The sequence below is a fragment of the Mus caroli genome, unplaced genomic scaffold (assembly GCF_978045245.1).
Source record: "Mus caroli unplaced genomic scaffold, Mus_caroli_1 scaffold_15, whole genome shotgun sequence".
Taxonomy (NCBI): domain Eukaryota; kingdom Metazoa; phylum Chordata; class Mammalia; order Rodentia; family Muridae; genus Mus; species Mus caroli.
In genome coordinates this window covers 105,522,831-105,540,473 of record NW_028227270.1, presented here as the reverse complement: position 1 = coordinate 105,540,473, position 17,643 = coordinate 105,522,831, and the positions used below count along the sequence as shown (strand labels likewise).

Here is a 17,643-nt window from a genome sequence, read left to right as displayed (position 1 = left end):
AAGATAGCTCAGTTGTCTGCATTGTCTACTATTATAACAAGTATGAACACACAGTAATTATCTTTAGGAAACTATTTCCTTTGCAGGGGGAGGGAGTCAATCGTGACCATGTACATTCAGCTTAATTTGGTACCAACACTGGGACAAAGTTATGTATATTGGACTCCCCATATATTACACTGTCTAGTTAACATCTTTGCTTTCTTAGTATATACATGTCTCCTCTGTGATCCCAAAATGACAAAATTGCCTGAATTACATGTCTCTTACAATGTGTCCCATCTTAAGAGATACATGACTATATAAAAATTCGAATTCATGATAATTTAACAAAAACCAAAACTTTTATACTATATTTTACTATTTTTATTCCTCCAGTTTTTCCTTCCAGATTAAGAAATGATGCCAATAAATGCATACGTAGAACAGCTTTATTGCACAAGCCATAAAAGAATTGTGTTTGAAGGTTAAATGGCGAGTAGGCTTAGAATACTTCCAAAGCAGTGTCTCCTTGTCTGTCTTGCAACTGTCACTGTCTTGTTTCTTCTTGTAGCTCCCCATGCTGGAGTTAGCCCTGCGGAATACTATCACCAGATGGCTCTGCTGACAGGCCAGCGCAGCCCTTATGCAGACATCCTTCCCTCAGCTGCCACTGCTGGTGCAGGGGCCATCCATATGGAGTACCTTCATGCCATGGACAGTAAGTGGCAGGGCTGTTTGCTGGAGAGCCGGGAGAGGAGCAGAAGCTAAATAGGAAAATGGAGAGCAAGCTGCAAAGGTTAAGCGATGGGCTAAATTTCCAATCTAAAGTAAGCAGGAACCAGAAAGAAGGAACCACCTTCAGGTGACCTTAGCCTCCTGGTGAACTGAAATGTACAGCGAATTGTAGCCTGGTAGCAATACTAGAAATGTAGCTGGTCAACAAATTACTCTGTTCTGCTTCTTGTAATAAGAAAAGAAAGGAACAGATTCCTCTTGGATTTTGTGTGGCCGCTTCATGGATTTTTATCCTTTAGATAGTAGGTGTTAATTTATTTCAATTTATGCACTCTTATATTAAAATACTGTGTTTCATGAAAACCCTTTGCAGGTGCTAAGAACATGGAAGGTTCATAATAGTTATACTTAGTGGGGGGAAATCCAGAAACATCTCCAGATTTTAGTTCTAGGCAGTGAAGGAAAGAAGATCATGTAAGTTGCATGTCACTTGGGGCATGGACGTGTCTAGTGGTATTAGGATTCCTTTGTGTAACAGTGGGCCTATGATAAGGCCTTTTTTTTTCCTTCTTGCTCCAGCCCAAAAAATTATTTATTTATTATACGTAAATTTGATGTGTCTGTCTTCAGACACACCAGATGAGAGTGTCAGATTTCCTTTATGGATGGTTGTGAGCCACCATGTGGTTGCTGGGATTTGAACTCAGGACCTCAGGAAGAGCAGTCAGCGCTCTTAACCCCCGAGCCATGTCTCCAGCAGATAATATGGCTTTTTAGAGCATTTCAAAGCTTTCATCTCTGAAAGGACCTGTTCAGTAAATATCCTTTGGCATGATCTTGAGGAGTGATGCTAAAGTCCAGCTATTATATCAAGTGGTCAACATATGTTTTTGGTTTTTGGTTTTGTTTGTTTGATTGTTTGTTTGCTTGTTAGCTGTGGTGTTTAACCCTTGTCCAGCTAGGCTTTGTTTGGAGTCATTCTTGTCAGAGAAGTGCTTCTGTTAATCTAGGCCTCAAATTTGAGGAATAGGGAAGGATGATGGATGGTCCACATAGGAATAAAATTGCCAGTCTGAGTCTACTAATCACCCAGGACCACCTTGGTATACTCTGAAGGAGTGTGGCCTGGTGCTGGCCTCTGTTGGGCAGCTTGTTACCACACACAAAGCAAAAGAACTATGTTGCGCCCTTTGTGAGGGTTTTGTTGTTAGCATCAGTAGCATAAAGAGCTTAAGTTTCAGATTCATCATAACCACATTTCAATTAGCAATTGTTTGGGGGGAACAGTTCACCGTTATTATGCAAATTAGTTATTTAAAAATCTGCAAATAAAGAATTAAAATAAGAGAGACTCCTTGGAAGGTCAGCCTGCATTACTCTCTCTATTTGATAAGAATGTGTTTAGTCAGGCGGTGCCTTTTTTTTTTTTTTTTATCTAAATAAAGGATGAAGCTACCCTTTTACTTTGTAAAACCTAATTAAAGGAATTTTAATTTGCCAGAGTATATGGTAAATTGACTGTCATTAAGTAGGAATTTAGATATCCTATCATTCATCACATGAAAAGAAAGCTCTTCTTTCTTTGTCAGAAATTTTTATTAAAACAGAGAAACAAAAACAATTAACAGAAACTAGGTTGGAACTCCTCGTGCTGGAGCAGTAAAAAGGCCCTGTGGCTAGGCTTGTCGTGGCTCAGAGATAGAGTGCTCGCCTAGGCTTTAAGTAGTTTTTACCTCTGCACACTTGGTGGAAGCACATTGTGTGACCCAGGATGGACCTTGACATGGAGGCTAGAGTACATGGTGTGACATAATAGACTAAGCTGGTATATTCATAGCTCTGACAGTCCCTGAGATTGAGGGACCATGAGCCTGTAATTCCTTTAAGGAACATCCTAGGGACTGAGAAAGAGCAAGGAAATATGGAGTTTATGCTATACATATGGCCAGAGACTGACTTAAATTAAACTAGTGCTGTTCTCAGAGAGAAGCAATGAGGACATTTTCCAGCCAGTCTTCTGTGACCTGAAGAATTTGATGAGAAGGGTTTGTCAGGCCTCGGGCCCCTGACTTTGAGTGGTCTATTTAAGGCTCCCTATGTCTCACGGTATTACATCACCTCCCACATCACTGATAGTTAGTGAGTGCTAGCATTTAGAAGGCTAGGGTCAATCCTGATCATCCTTCCAAAATCTGGCGTGGCGGGAATAATGAGGGTCTAGGTTATCTTGCTGCTTTTGAGTCCTGCGAGAAATGGTTAGTGTTAAGGGTTGTGTGAAAACTAAAAGTAAGTCTGGTCTGTCACTCTAATTGTCTAAAAATGACAGACATTTCTTCATTAAAATCTCTTATGATGCAATTAACTTACTGCAGTGAGTAGACATAAAATAGTTACATTCAAGGTCAGGGTATAATAAAACTGAGATGCCCCCTTGAATACTGGGAGTGTATGGAGGGCCAGGACTACTGTTCTGTACTTACGTGCCCTGAGTCTGTGGTGCTGAAGCTGTTCTAAATGCGTGAACCCATTTTAAACGTGACTGAAAGAAAACATTGAGAAGACACCGGGCTTCTCATTCAGTGTGGTGGAATGGTGGTACACATGGATGTTGCTAACAGTACCATTGTGGTACTGTTTATGGTTGTGAGATTAACTGTACAGCCTTTCATACTCACTACTTCTGTTTCGTTAAATTATCTCAGCAAGGAGGGTTGTTATCTTGCTTGAGGTCAGTTGTGGTAACACAAACTTTTAATTCCTGTAATTGGGAGGCAGAGTCAGGGGGAATTGTCAGTTTAAGGCCAATGGCATATCACCCACCCACCCCCAACACACAATACACATGTAATTTTCTGAATGAGGCAAAAATTGTCACATCTCTGTAAGCATCCTATGGAACATAAAATCTTCTGTTTGTACTTAAAATTATTTACAGTTGATTTGCTTCTTATGTGGCAGGATGACCTTCTGATTCCTTAAGCTTTAGTTTTATGACTGACTTGTAAATTGATCTTCGGAAGGCAGGCATAGCAGTTAGCATTCGCTCCTGTGACCTAAGACTTGATGTGTAACAAATTTGAATGTGAATAATATTTAACCCTTCAGTTAGAAACCACCATATCAAGTGGACATATGCTTAAATTGAGATACTAGCCTCCAGTTTAAGAAGCTTAAAGACTGAAGTTTAAAGACTTAGTTCTTTAATGGGGAAGATGGGTCCATCTCAATATCTTTAGGCATATCAGGTCTTATTCACATCCTTGGCAGGGTTTATACCTCCCAACTTAGAAAGTTTATAAGCTACCGCCATCAACAAATTGGAATCTATAGGCTTAGATGAGGAGGCTTGTAGGACAGGAACCCTTCTTGACACCACCGAGCCCAAGGCTGTATAAGGCAGGACTACTCTTTGCAGTGGAGGGGTTTGACAGTGTCTGGCCTTTTCCCACTAGATACCCATAGTATACCCTGATGTCAGACACCTCCTGGGGTACAGAATCACCCTAAATTGAGTATGACTGACTTGGGGTAATGCATTTATAAGTTGCTTTAGTGATGGTGTAGGTTTACCAGGGAGCATTTAACTGCAGGGTTCATGAGAAAGGCAGGCATAACTACACCCAGTTCTTTATTTTAGCATGCTTTAGTTCTTTTTTTTTTTCTTTCTTTTTTTTGTCATTCAATTCACTGCCTTAAGATGGTGTGTGTTAGAGTGGAGAGGGCATTGTGTTGCAACTGTGGGAACCTCTGTCTTTGTTGCTTGTGGTGAATTAATGATGGGAATATCTAAGCAGCTGTCAGATTCATAAATCATTAGAAATAAGAAGGATAACATATAAAAGTCTCTCCCTTTTGTTGGGCAATTTATCATGTTGCCTGTATATTAATAAACAGTGCTCCACTGAGGTAAACCCTTGGAAGATAAATATTTTGCCCTAATTTCTTCAATTGTAGCCAGTAGATCACAAGAGAGAGGAGAGATGCTTGTCACCACAAGTTGCCAACTTCTTGTCCCTCTCCTTTCTCACCAAGAACTGACAGTCAATAGCATATAGATTCTGGCTGTAGGTAATCAAGTTCTGCTTTGTTTCTGTAACAGGCACCAGATTTCCCAGCCCTAGGCTGTCAGCTAGGCCCAGCCGAAAGCGTACACTGTCAATATCGCCACTGTCAGATCATAGCTTCGACCTTCAGACCATGATAAGAACATCCCCTAACTCCTTGGTTACAATCCTCAATAATTCCCGTAGCAGCTCTTCAGCAAGTGGTTCCTATGGGCACTTATCGGCAAGTGCAATCAGGTACGTATTTTCCTGAATCCGTTATGTGTCTTTATAATAAAATGTCAGTGCTCATAAGAACCAGTAATCCATCTGTAGTGCCAGTGGTCTGAAGAATTAGCAGGCTGCTGTATACATACTAGGATTCCGGTTAAATACCACAACAATGAGCCAAAGTTAATTTGTTTGTGTCCATTATTCAATAGTTGTTGTATGGCAGTTATTCAGTTTCAATGAGATCTCTTCTTAGAGTTAGAGAACTTTAAATCTCTTATCCAGTTCTTCTGTTGCAAATATTTCTGTAGAATAAAAACTAACTCTGCCTGGCTGCCCAGTATGTAAAAGAGTTGGAGGTACCTACCTAGCCAATCACTGGTGAGTTAGCAGGAAATCTATTGAAAACATATTTCTTATTTTTTTTAATTATACTTTTCCAGCTTACCTTTAAAGATAAAACTTTGGTTATCTTTTCTGTGTACTGAGGTAATTTTTACACACCCTTACATGAGTGTAAAGAATGTAAGATGCTATTGGTAATGATCAGATTTGGGCTTTCATCCCTGCATATGAAAGGAATATGAAAGAAGCCATGCTAAGGTGTTGCTTTTGTCAGTTGATCACTTTCCTCTAAACTGTGCTCGTTACAGAATTAACAGTGTCCTAGCAAATAGTTAATTAAGACAATCCTGCTTATAATCTTTAGCTCTCATTTTCACTCCAGTTTTCACCATGGTCCCAAAATTCCCTTACCAGTAATCTTCGCATTGTAGTTCGGCACACTGTGGGTGCTCCCTCATCTTGGAGTCATCCTAGTGAACCTGGCATGAAGCCAGGGCATTGGGAAGGGAAGACGGATGGGCATTGGGAATTCAAGGCCAGCTTGGGCTGCTTGACATTCTGTCAAAAAACAAGCAAAATGAAACCCCAGGAAAACACAATACATAGATGGAACATAGGATCTAATCACTATTTTCACTAACCTTGCTTTTAATAAGTAAGAATGTATTTTATTATTATTTTTTAACAAATGGGCAGGAGCTCTAGTTATTAATTGATGAGCCTTTCATGGTGACTTTACATGTTTGGGAAACTTCAACAGTTCAGAAAAATGCAATAAGTAATACTACTCTCTCCATGTTTATTAAGAATAACTAATACCATTGTTCCACTAAAACATTTTTCAGTGCAGTTTTGATGTTTTGTTTTGTTTTTTAGTTAAATTGTCAGCATTTCTTATTGGCAGACAGGTTAGTAGTGTTACGATAAATCATGATTCTCATTTTCTGATATTCTTTCATATGGCCAATAAGAAGTGGAGCTATGGAATGAAGCAAACACCTGCTTATGTGACTATATAGTCCACACATAATGTAGGGTTTGGAGTATCTCAAGGTTAACCGATGGAATCAATACATAGACAGGGGTCTAAGGTGTCTCAATATCTGCTACTATAGTCACAAATGTACACTTCAGGTGTCTGCCTGTGGTCAGATCCCAAGTGTGGCCCTAATTTGCATATCTAACAGCTGCAGGTAAGATATCCAGTGTGTTGCAAAGGGCCATGTTTTATTAAGGTGATATGGATCCAGAGTGGGACAAAATTTCTTCCTTATTGGGTAAAGTTGGAAGAGAAATGGTAACTCAAAGAGACAATAGCACTGGCTGTGCTACATCAGTGATGTTTCAGCCTGTTGTTCTCCAACCCAGCAGCTTGTTCCTGTTCTCGTGGCAAGGGTTCTTAGGTCATCTGTTACCATAAACTATATTTTAATTTACTGAGATTTCACAATTTTGTAACTTGACTAAAACATCCATGTAGAAATACTGTGCTATTTACACAAATGATAGTTACACGTATCACTTTGTGGCGTTTGTGGCAAGGAGGTAGCACTAGAGATTGAAATCAGGACTTAGCTAAGCAAGGCAGATGCTCTACTACTAAGCTATACCTTTAGCTACAGAATTACTTTGTGAACAGTTCTTCTTTCTCTCTTGTTTATCCCTATTTGTTTGCTTTACTCTTTACAATTTCTAAGAATTCAGGTTAGAATATGCTGCATAAATGTTCAGGTAGTATCATTTATTCTTATCTAGCATCTTTGTGATATCCTACCTTTGCTCTGAGAAGGAGCTACCACACTTCAGAGACTCTTGATGTCCTGACTTAAAGTTATCATTTCGTTAAAAGTGGAAGAAGAGATTCACTTTAAAGACCAGTATGGTCTCAAAAGATCCAGTGACAGTCAGGTGACCTAGGACTATCTCATACTCATTTTCTTTCTTTCCTTGAGTATTTTCATGCATATCCTCTCTGTCAGTGGGTCATAGTAGTCTTTGATATGCATTCATAGTATGCTAAGAACATTTCTCAATTTTTTTTCCACATAGAAGGTAATCCAGTATATGATGAGCTGCCATGTACCATTATAATACAGTAAATATAGTAATGGTCATGTCATCTCCACGTGCCAAGGAAACTTTGGTATATTGTTGTCCCTCGACCTAAATAAATCAGCTCAGCAATCATCAATTATGGACCAGGAAATGGCAGGGAAAAGAATGATTCTTATGGATACCCTGAGGGCAGATGCTAATCTGAGAAAAAATGAGCAGTGGAAAAAAAAACTGAGTAGGAAGTACATTTGATGTCTGAGTTGAACTGGGTAAGCACATGGACAGGCACAAGGAAGGAGGACGCTGGCCAATTTACTGAGCTGGGTGAATATTGGTACCACCGCTTTGCAGTCTCCTGCCCATTACTTTACCCCAAAACACACCTGACTTCTACACTCAACATTTTGCAATGTCTACCTCACTGTTAATGTTGGCAGTGCATAGGGAATTATACACATTTAAGTTTGTAAGGATTCTGTTATATAAGAACACAGTTATTGAGATTTCTGTTGCCATCCATTTTCCTGAAGTAGAGCAGAGCACCAGACCTCTCTTGTTTCTCTGTATCACCTTTGTCTTCTGCCATGAATACGGCACTACAAATATTTACTGAATAATAAATTAATGTTTTTCCTCCCATTGAACAATGAGAATATCCTTCATCTTTTTTCACTAAGTGATTCTGGTTTTCCAGATGCCAAGATCAGATGTTATTCTACATTTCCACAGATCAATACTTTACATATAGAAGCAGAGGGAAGCTGATACAAAATAAAAGGGTTAAAACAGCAAATGTCTGTTTTAGTATATTATTTTATATCTTTAAAATATTTACTTGTAATTCAGAATCCTTTAATATATCATGAAATAACTACTTTGAAGAGCATATTATCCATAGTACTTGGGTGTGTCAGACATGACTTAGGTATGTATCCTAAGTCCTCTTTTTATTCCAGAGCTGCTGTAACTCAAAATCCCACACACATATTATAAAATATTGCATTTAAAGAAACTATAAGTTCTCCATCACTTGAAAGGTTTCCATTGAAGACGAGAGTATCAAACGGCCTGTGGTCCTCAATCTACAGTTAACCCTAACATTGTAAATAGCCATAACTCATAACAGTAGGTTGTTCTGCTATTATCTTCCCCAGATATTACACCATCATAGCAAAAGAAGGCATTTCAAAAGATCCTTATGGGTGTTCAAATGTAAATGGGATGGAGAAATGATTAGTAAACGGATTCTCTGTAGATCAAGTATAGCTTTTTCATTATCAACTTAGTGGTAAAATGACAAGGGTTTCCTCGTTGGCTGTTTAAGATCTGGCATGGTTAGGAAAATCATCTGGTGAAAATTGTATTTCTTGTTCTATCTCCCAAATTTCCCAGTGAGTTGTCTAACTCTCCAGCTTCACAGGCATTGGAGTTTTCCTGTTGTCTGTCAGACAAATATGGCCTGGTGGTTGTTGTGTCCTCTCTCCTCCCTTTTTTTATGCCATCATCCTCTCTGTGGAAGAAGTAAGTCTTTTCCATGTCCATGCATGCTGCCTGGTGGAAAGGAGGAAGCAGTGTGTTCCACAGCTCTCTCGCTCTGTGCTGGTAATGGAAGCGAATGTCTAGCTTCTACTAGAGAAGCAGCATATACACACAGATGAATTAAATGGACTGGGAGCAGAGAACCACAATGCCAGATTACCATTATATTAAAAAATCTCTGATCCCATCTTGTAAAAATTCTGTGGTGTCCTTTTTACCTCCTTAATATTAGTAAAGTAGTTGTACTGGGTAGTTCTGTGACAACTTGACACAAGCTGGAGTTATCACAGAGAAAGGAGCTTCAGTTGGGGAAGTGCCTCCATGAGATCTAGCTGTGGGGCATTTTCTCAATTAGTGATCAAGGGGGAAAGGCCCCTTGTGGGTGGGACCATCTCTGGGCTGGTAGTCTTGGGTTCTATAAGAGAGCAGGCTGAGCAAGCCAATAAAGAACATCCCTCCATGGCCTCTGCATCAGCTCCTGCTTCCTGACCTGCTTGAGTTCCAGTCCTGACTTCCTTTAGTGCTGAACAGCAGTATGGATATGGAAGTGTAAGCTGAATAAACCCTTTCCTCCCCAACTTGCTTCTTGGTCATGATGTTTGTGCAGGAATAGAAACCCTGACTAAGACAGTAGTTAATAGTATCTTTTTTTTAAAGATAGTTTTCTTCAGATTATTTATTCCTTAAACATTAGAATGAGTTTAACTACAAGCTAGGTGTGAAGGCTAGACAAAGAGTAAATGAGCCTTTCACCTTCAAGGAACTTTCAGGAAGAAATGCCTCAAAGCAGACCTGAGTAACGGAGCAGCTTGGGGAAGAAGCTTATTGATTGCTGGTCATTGCTGCAGAAAAAAAAAAAAAAAATGACCCGGGTCGCAGGAAGCTGAGACCTGTAAGATAACAGGAAGCACCATAGGCAATGCTTTCTGTGACCACCTAAGAACAGTGATAAGCAGATAGCTCGAATGAAGGGAAGAGCAGGGCATTTGAACAAACAGCACTGGACCAGAAGACTAGAAGACAGTAAGCTACCAGCAAGTCAGCTAGGGTGCAAGTTTGGGGACATTGACAGAGCTCGCTTTTGCAATGTCTGTGACTGATGCCATAAGACCAACGGAAAGCTTTGAGGAGGCTGTTTAATACTAAGGCTGCGAAGATGTGCTCAGAGGTGGGCTGTCACAGGCATGTAACCACCAGAGTGTCAGTCTGGTGGGTCCTCTGATCTTCCTTCTGTTCACCAGGTCCTGTTCATGAGGATGAACTTCCTCTGAAACCCTTGAGTGGCTGAAACACAGCTAAAACAGTCCTGGGAAATACCACTCCCATGAGAGAAGTAATAGTGGCTGATGCGGCTCATATGAACAGGACTTTCCTAACTGTGTGTCCATGCTCAGCCCATTCACTGCCTTGAAGCTTGTGAGTGACTCTTACCATACAGTAGGCCATTGCTATTTCTATTCATGGCTGCTTGGTGGCAAGTACCTTCTTAGTTTTCTACATCATATTCACAATAGAAAGCCTAGTACACGTTCTCTAGGGCTACTCCGAGTATGCATACCAGAATATAAAGGTTAGGACACATTCATTTTGAGTGTGTGCATTTGTACCTCTTTCTTCTTTCCTTCTGAGGCTTAACTGCCTTTTCTATTAAATGTGCCGTAGGAATTTTTATGGATGGAAGTAGAAATTTTTATTTTGTTTGTTCTCAAGTATAACCACATGGGTGCATATGTATGTCTATATATATTCATATGAATTTAATAGAAGCTGTGAGGCCATTCCCTGCAAAACTGGAAAGATTGTTCTTTGAAAGGCAGCTGTTGTCTAGTAAATGACCTTATTAGTCCAGAGCCCAAAGCGTGACTCGGAAATCTGGGGTGATTAGAAGGCAGTTCCTCTAAGGTCAGTTTTCAAGTTGTGCTGCCTGCTATCCCCATGCTGCTTCATTTTACATCCAAGACGTATCTGGTTCATGCGCAAAAGATTTAGGAGGGCAGAAGCCAGAAAGCAAGTGCAGCCCTTACGTTCTTCTGCCTTTAGAGATCTGGGCTTATCCGTGTCCCAGTTTATAGTAGGACTCTGTTCCTGTTCAGAATGTTTTGACCTGAACCAAGTGCCCACATTTTTAATCCTCAGACTCTGGGGTGGATCTCTGTGAGATCAGTCCAACCTGATCTACATAAAGAACTTTGAGACCCTGTCTCAAAAAATACACCCACTTCACTTCTAAGAATTAACTGGCATGGCAAATTAGGAAATATGTATTTATTGATAGTCATTAAGGAAAGTAGAGTTTACATCTAAAGCAAGGCATTCCCTTAGACTCCAGCTATTGTTGACACAATCCACTGGATTTAGGAACGGTGCCTCTGAGACTTGCTGTGTCTTTTTACCTTCCACTTCGGGGCTCTCATGTGTAACCTCGTTCTCTCATTAGCCACCTTCCTAACCAACTCTGTTCAACTCACTCTCAATCACTGAGAGATTTCAGAGATGAACTCAGAAACTTAGGAGGCTTTCTGCTGCATCCTCATAGATCAAAGGTGTGGCATACTTAACTGCCTGGCTGCCCGTAACCCCAGGTTTGTGGTGGTTTGACACAAGAAAGAAAGAAGAACACCTCTGGCCACCATTTTATATACATAGGGATGGGCAATTATGTGGTTACTATAAGGAAAAACTGTTTTTTCAGGGAAAACACTGCTTTTTTTATTAGTTAACACGCAAATGAGTTTTCAGTATATTATTTCACATGACTGTACTATACTCCAACTTTTACCAGTTCCCATCCAGTGGCTGAGTTCTGTAGCTTCCTCCTTGCTTTCATTTTCATGTAAAAATCAATCATTTCTTCCAGTAGAAAGGCCTGCATCAGTCCAAAGCCTGTGGCCTTATTGATAGCACAATTATTAAGAAATTTAGCATCACTTTTCCTACCGCCCGCTGGCGCACGCCTTTAATCCCAGCACTCGGGAGGCAGAGGCAGGCGGATTTCTGAGTTCGAGGCCAGCCTGGTCTACAAAGTGAGTTCCAGGACAGCCAGGGCTACACAGAGAAACCCTGTCTCGAAAAACCAAAAAAATAAAAATAAATAAATAAATAAAAATACATTTTCGGGTCTTCATGTAGGCTATTTTCATGGGAGTTTTCCATGTGATTTGAATATGATGATTTTGAAATGTTAATAGTTAAAGTAAATACTGTTAATAGTAAAGTTGAATAAATGTTTAATAATTTATTTCTACAGTATGAACTTTCAGTGTCCCACTTATATATTAATCTGTTGTTGTAAGAAATAAACAGAAATGTGATTTACTGACTGCTCAAAGGGAGTATGTGTGTGTCTGTTGTCTGTTTGGGTGTGTGTATGTGTGTGGACTCATAACTTATTGATGTGACAAATAATGTGTGTAATAACATGACTACATTTTAAGTTTTACCAAATTGATTATAATTAATAAGTAGCCTCCTAGCTACAAATAGCGAGACATGTAGATAGAAAATACTCAGTTCAAATTTCTGGAATTAACGAATGAGATGCATTGTATATAACTAATGACAGTTAATTAACTGTCATTTAATTGTTTTATGTATCTTCTTTTGGCTAACATCTCCAATTTTACCCAGTTGGGGACAGTTGGTGAGATTCTAACAGACTTCCATACAGGAAACTGCTGTATTATTTACCACAATATGAAGAAACAGCCCCAATTTTTGGGGGGCGGGGAGAATGCAAATTGAACCTAAGGCTTCCCAACGTGCTAAGCATGCACTCTATCACTGAACTGAACATTGTAAAAAAATCTTGATTTAAAAATTTTGTTGATAAAATATACATACATGCTAGAAATTTGTCTCAGATTTTGAAAATCTTATTTAGTTTTTTTAAATTGTATATATGAGTGTTTGCCTGCATACATGTATGTGCATCACATGTGTGCTTGGTGCCCACTGAGGCCAAAAGAGGATAGCAGATTCCCTGGAATTAAAATGATAGTTTTGAGCTACCATGTGAGGCTAAGTACTTAGTCCCAGTCCTCTGTAAGAGCAGTGAGTGCTCTTAACTACTGAACCATCTTTCTGCCTTGAAAGTCTTGTTTTTAAGTCTTTGGGAAAATGAGCTGCTGTTCACATAGAAGTGTGAGAGAGGGGGACCTGACTGAGTGAGCAGTTCTGACCCAGCTGTGCTCAGGATTCTGCATGGTAGCCATGGGTCCAAGGCCCTGTTAAACAAACACTCCAGTAACCATACATTGGTGCTGATTAGTCAACATCTAAAAGCCACATTTTCTACCCTTTTACTCTTGGAAAAGTAAAGACCAGCTGGTGCTTCTGTTAGTTATGCTGGTGATCCAGCCAGTGTCAAGGAATTCTAGTGCCTAGCTTTTACAAGTGTTTGTGTTGGAGATTTTGTGCCACTGTGAGTTAACCTGGAAAGAAGGAATCTCTGTTGAGGAATTGCCTCCATGAGGTTGGCTATTTTTTTTTAAAATCAATGATGATCTGGGTGGGCCCAGCCCACTATGGATGGCAACAGTCCTGGGCAGGTGGTCCTGGGTTCTATAAGAAATTTCAGTAATATTGATACTTTGTAAAGAATTATAGAATGAATATATGCAGTATTTTGCAAGGGCTTCTTTAAGCGTAATTAACCTCTTCTTTCTAATTTTGTCCTTTGTAATCAACAAAGCCTCTGTTGTGCTACCATATTGTGAGAAGCGAAGTTAAATGTTAGCTTTGATGCCTTAATACTGTTTGGTACATATGCTGTCTGTAGTTTTCAGAGCAATACTTTTTCTCAATACAGCTTTTGTCTTTGGGTTTCCCTCCCTCCCTCCCTTCCTCCCTCCCTCCCTCCCTCCCTTCTTTTTGATGGCATCCTAGGTATGATGGGCAGAATAATAGCCCCCAAAGATGCCCATGTTCGAAACCCTTGAACCTATGAACAAGTTACCTTATATGCAGGTGTGGTTAAGCTGAAGATCTTGATTTTAGTTTGAGTTATCTGTGCTACTAAATTAATGACCAGAGTCCTGTGAGAGAATGCCAGAAAATCAGTCAAAAGGGAGATCCAGAGTGAGATGGCAACTGGAGCCAGGGAATGTGAGCAGCCTCTAAAAGCATGGAAGAGCCAGGAAAGGCAGGAGCTCACAGCTTCATGCTTAATTCTAGAGGCAAAGGGATCTGAGTAGGGAACACAGGAAGTTCTGCTCTACTTTGTGAAGTACTGCTCGTTAGTAGTCATGATTCGCAAACATCTACTCTTATTTTTAAGGCCCCAAATCTGATGTCACTTGCAGTTTAAAGTATCAGTGGCCTCTTCCTAAGTTTCCTTCCTTCAGCCTGCTGAATAGTTCAGGCCCGTGAGAAACTGAAAATTGTATAGAGGTTAATGCAGGGTCTGTTGACGATCTAATTATTCCTGAAGTGGGGTCTTCGGGTTTTATTTCTTTAATGAGTAGAATAAGGTACTTACACTTGGTAATACCCATTCACCCAAAGGAGGTGGAGGTGTTAAATCAGTGTGGGTTTTGATGAATGGCTTGTACACTGAAAAATAAATTGGACAAACTGGCACAGAGCTCAGTGAACATGAAATCAGCTATTAGAAGAAAGCTTGTGAACAAATTCTGAGGTAGATATGCATCTTTTGATTAATGCCCTATCAATCATCCACACAGCTACCTTAGGTGAGTGTTGCTGTAATCCTTCATGGTTGCTTACAGAAATACAGGCAGAAAGTATAGCACTGTAGAATAGATATCACTACTTATTCTAACTTACTGTGAACAGGCACAGTTTTTACCATGTTTCTGCTTTCCTTTATTAAGGAAATACAATGTAAAATGAAAGGCAAGACCCTCAAAGCCTGCTGGATTTCTCTTAGGGTGTTCTTAATGGTATTCACTTTTAAATGGGCAAGCTATTGTAACAGGAAACTCTCTATAGGAATAATAGTAATGAATTCTTATTGAAGCCGCCCTTTTATGGGTTATAGTCAAATAGACAAAAATGTAAAGTGTGTTAATGAAAGGAGTATATCTCTGGAATTATTACTGAAAGTTGTTGAAATGGTTTGAATTTTGTTATTGTAATTATTTTATTCTCAGTTAATGTGCTTAGCAGCAATAGTAATTAACCCACCAGATTGGAAATTTGCATATGTTCTACCTTTAATATGAGAAACACTGGTTCTTTCTGGCTAACATTATAGTTTTGTGTGTGTGTATGCAGTACATTTATTATCAATAATTTTTTATAGAATAGAATTTTCCATGGATAGTTATTAGTTCTCCATGTATTTGTATGCCACTGGAAAGTCCTCCACAGTCTGTCATTGCTTTTAGAGGATTTGATTCCTAAACTGTGCTCACAGAAAACATTTGGACATTGGCCACTGGCCTGAGTATCTTGAGATAAAGGTAGCACTTCCTGGGAACAGACTGTGACCTGGAAACGATGTAGCAAAATAAAGTGGTGACAGGCATTAACATGCATAATGGGTTGTAATGGACACTTAATGCTGGTGTGCTGGAGGAAGGAGCTGAGCTCTCCCACTGGAATATTCCTCCATCAAAGCCCATTGATCACTGATTTCAGTGGGGAGAGCTTAATCCATCAGCGTCTGTAACCAGACGGCACTGATGGAAATTCTTTAGGTGGTATTCTGGATGAACCAAGCTTTCCATCTTTACAAACAAATGAGTGATATGACAAGCATGGTGTTCAAAACACATTTAACCAATTGATTTTCTTTCCTCTTGTAATAAGATCTGGAGACATATGAAAGCGATCGGTGTGAGCTAAGATTAAAGAAATTGCTCCATGCACAGGAACAAGTGGAGCCCAGAGCACTGAGAAGTATAAAGCATGTAGTCACACATTCTCTTTTTTCTATAAAGTTTGTTATTGCAATAAATAGTTATTATTGAGTCGATGCCCCTTATTTCCACTTTCTAGAATCTTCCATCAGGATTGTGATCTGGGCAGATGTGCACATATGTCTGATCTTCATGCTCTGTTTTTTCTTGGAAGTATTCAAAACTCTTGGCAGTGATTGTTCCTAACTTTCTCTCATCAGAACAGACAGACCTGGTGTGATTTGGGTGGCTTCAGATAAAGCTATAAATATTCTTAGTTTGTGATAGTGTCTGGTGTCAGCAGAAGTGATCATTTTCTTTCTCATCTTCCTCTATAGCCCTGCGTTGAGCTTCACCTACCCTTCCGCTCCTGTGTCTCTTCACATGCATCAACAGATCCTAAGCCGACAGCAAAGCTTAGGCTCTGCATTTGGACATAGCCCTCCTCTCATCCACCCTGCTCCAACATTTCCAACACAGAGACCTATCCCTGGGATTCCGACAGTTCTGAACCCCGTCCAGGTCAGCTCTGGCCCTTCTGAGTCCTCACAGGTGAGAGGTGCAGCCTTGCTTCAGCTTGGTCCACAGAGGCCTTATCGTCATGCTGGTTGTTAGGGTCACAGGGTCCATCATTGTTAAGGCTTCATATGGCATCTTGAATTTTCTCTAAGGGTGTATTCAATTTAGATGAATGTGATCCAGGGCATCTTCTATCAGAGCCGTTAGCTTATGATTAAAAGTAGGCTAGCTGATAAAGCCCTACTCTAGTGATCTATAAACTTCATCTTCTATTGATGGTCTATGTGTGTGGACTCTCAGCCACTGTCCACTCCCTTTCCTGTAACCAGGCTACTACTGGGCACAATATGACCCTCTATAGCAAACATAAAATACCAGTCTCTCTACTCTTTTGCCAGCCTAGTATTATTTAAGGAAAAAAATCTAGATGCTATAATTGAGGAACTTCACTCATAGTTTCTTCTGATCTCCCACCCGAACTCAACATTTTCGGGAATAAGTTTAGCTTGTTGAAGTCTAGGGCACTTCCTCTCTTCTTCAAGCTTTCACAAGCCACAAGTGACTCGTGAGTCAGAAGTGAAGAATGTCTCATCTGGACTCTCCCATGGGTGACTGGTGTCAACAGAATCCTTGTTAGAGTATCAAACAAGCTTGTTTGTTTTCAGACATTTTTTTTTACTTGAGTCCCATTTATTAACCCAAGCCTGATTTTTTTCTACAAATATGACCAGCAGAGCAAGCCCACAAGCGAGTCTGCAGTGAGCAGCACTGGTGACCCTATGCATAATAAGCGGTCCAAGATCAAGCCTGATGAAGACCTCCCCAGCCCAGGATCACGGGGCCAGCAGGTATGACAACCAGGCTTTACAGAAGAGCCTTTTCTTCTCTCATAGTGATTTTGGATCAGTTCCTTGTCCTCTCGATTTATACACAACATTTTCCTACCTACTGTATTCTTGACATTGGCCATGTGTTTGAAAATGACCCCATTAGGGATCAACTAAATTCATTTCTCTAATTCAAAACCAAATACTTGCAGTGAATGATGTTATGTGGGGATATGTGTTCTTCATAGGTGAGATGGCTTAGAAGTTTGAGCCAGCATAGTCCAGAGAGTGTTTGGTTAGACTCCTCTGTTTCTGTTCATAGGTATGATGAGGCTTCTCATCACTGACCTTGACCCTAAATTCCTGAGTTTCTGGCCTCATGCTTAAGCTCAGCAGAGTTTATGATGTCCCCTTCATTGATTATGTTCTCCATTTTTCTTATTTTGCTACTTTGTACTTGGTCAAAAAGCTCAGAGAATCAGAAGAGACTCAAGTCCCCCCGAATAG

At 40.0% G+C, this 17,643-nt stretch overlaps 1 protein-coding gene across 1 annotated transcript in view; it reads left to right on the top strand.

The window, feature by feature from the left end:
- Gli3 (GLI family zinc finger 3) overlaps positions 1-17,643 on the top strand; it is a 266,310-nt gene that overhangs the window by 179,632 nt on the left and 69,035 nt on the right. Inside the window, exons 6-9 of the mRNA XM_021180371.3 lie at positions 554-700; positions 4,817-5,018; positions 16,129-16,342; positions 17,044-17,157. Coding sequence (XP_021036030.1) covers positions 554-700; positions 4,817-5,018; positions 16,129-16,342; positions 17,044-17,157 — 677 coding nt within the window. The remainder of the gene's footprint in view (positions 1-553; positions 701-4,816; positions 5,019-16,128; positions 16,343-17,043; positions 17,158-17,643) is intronic.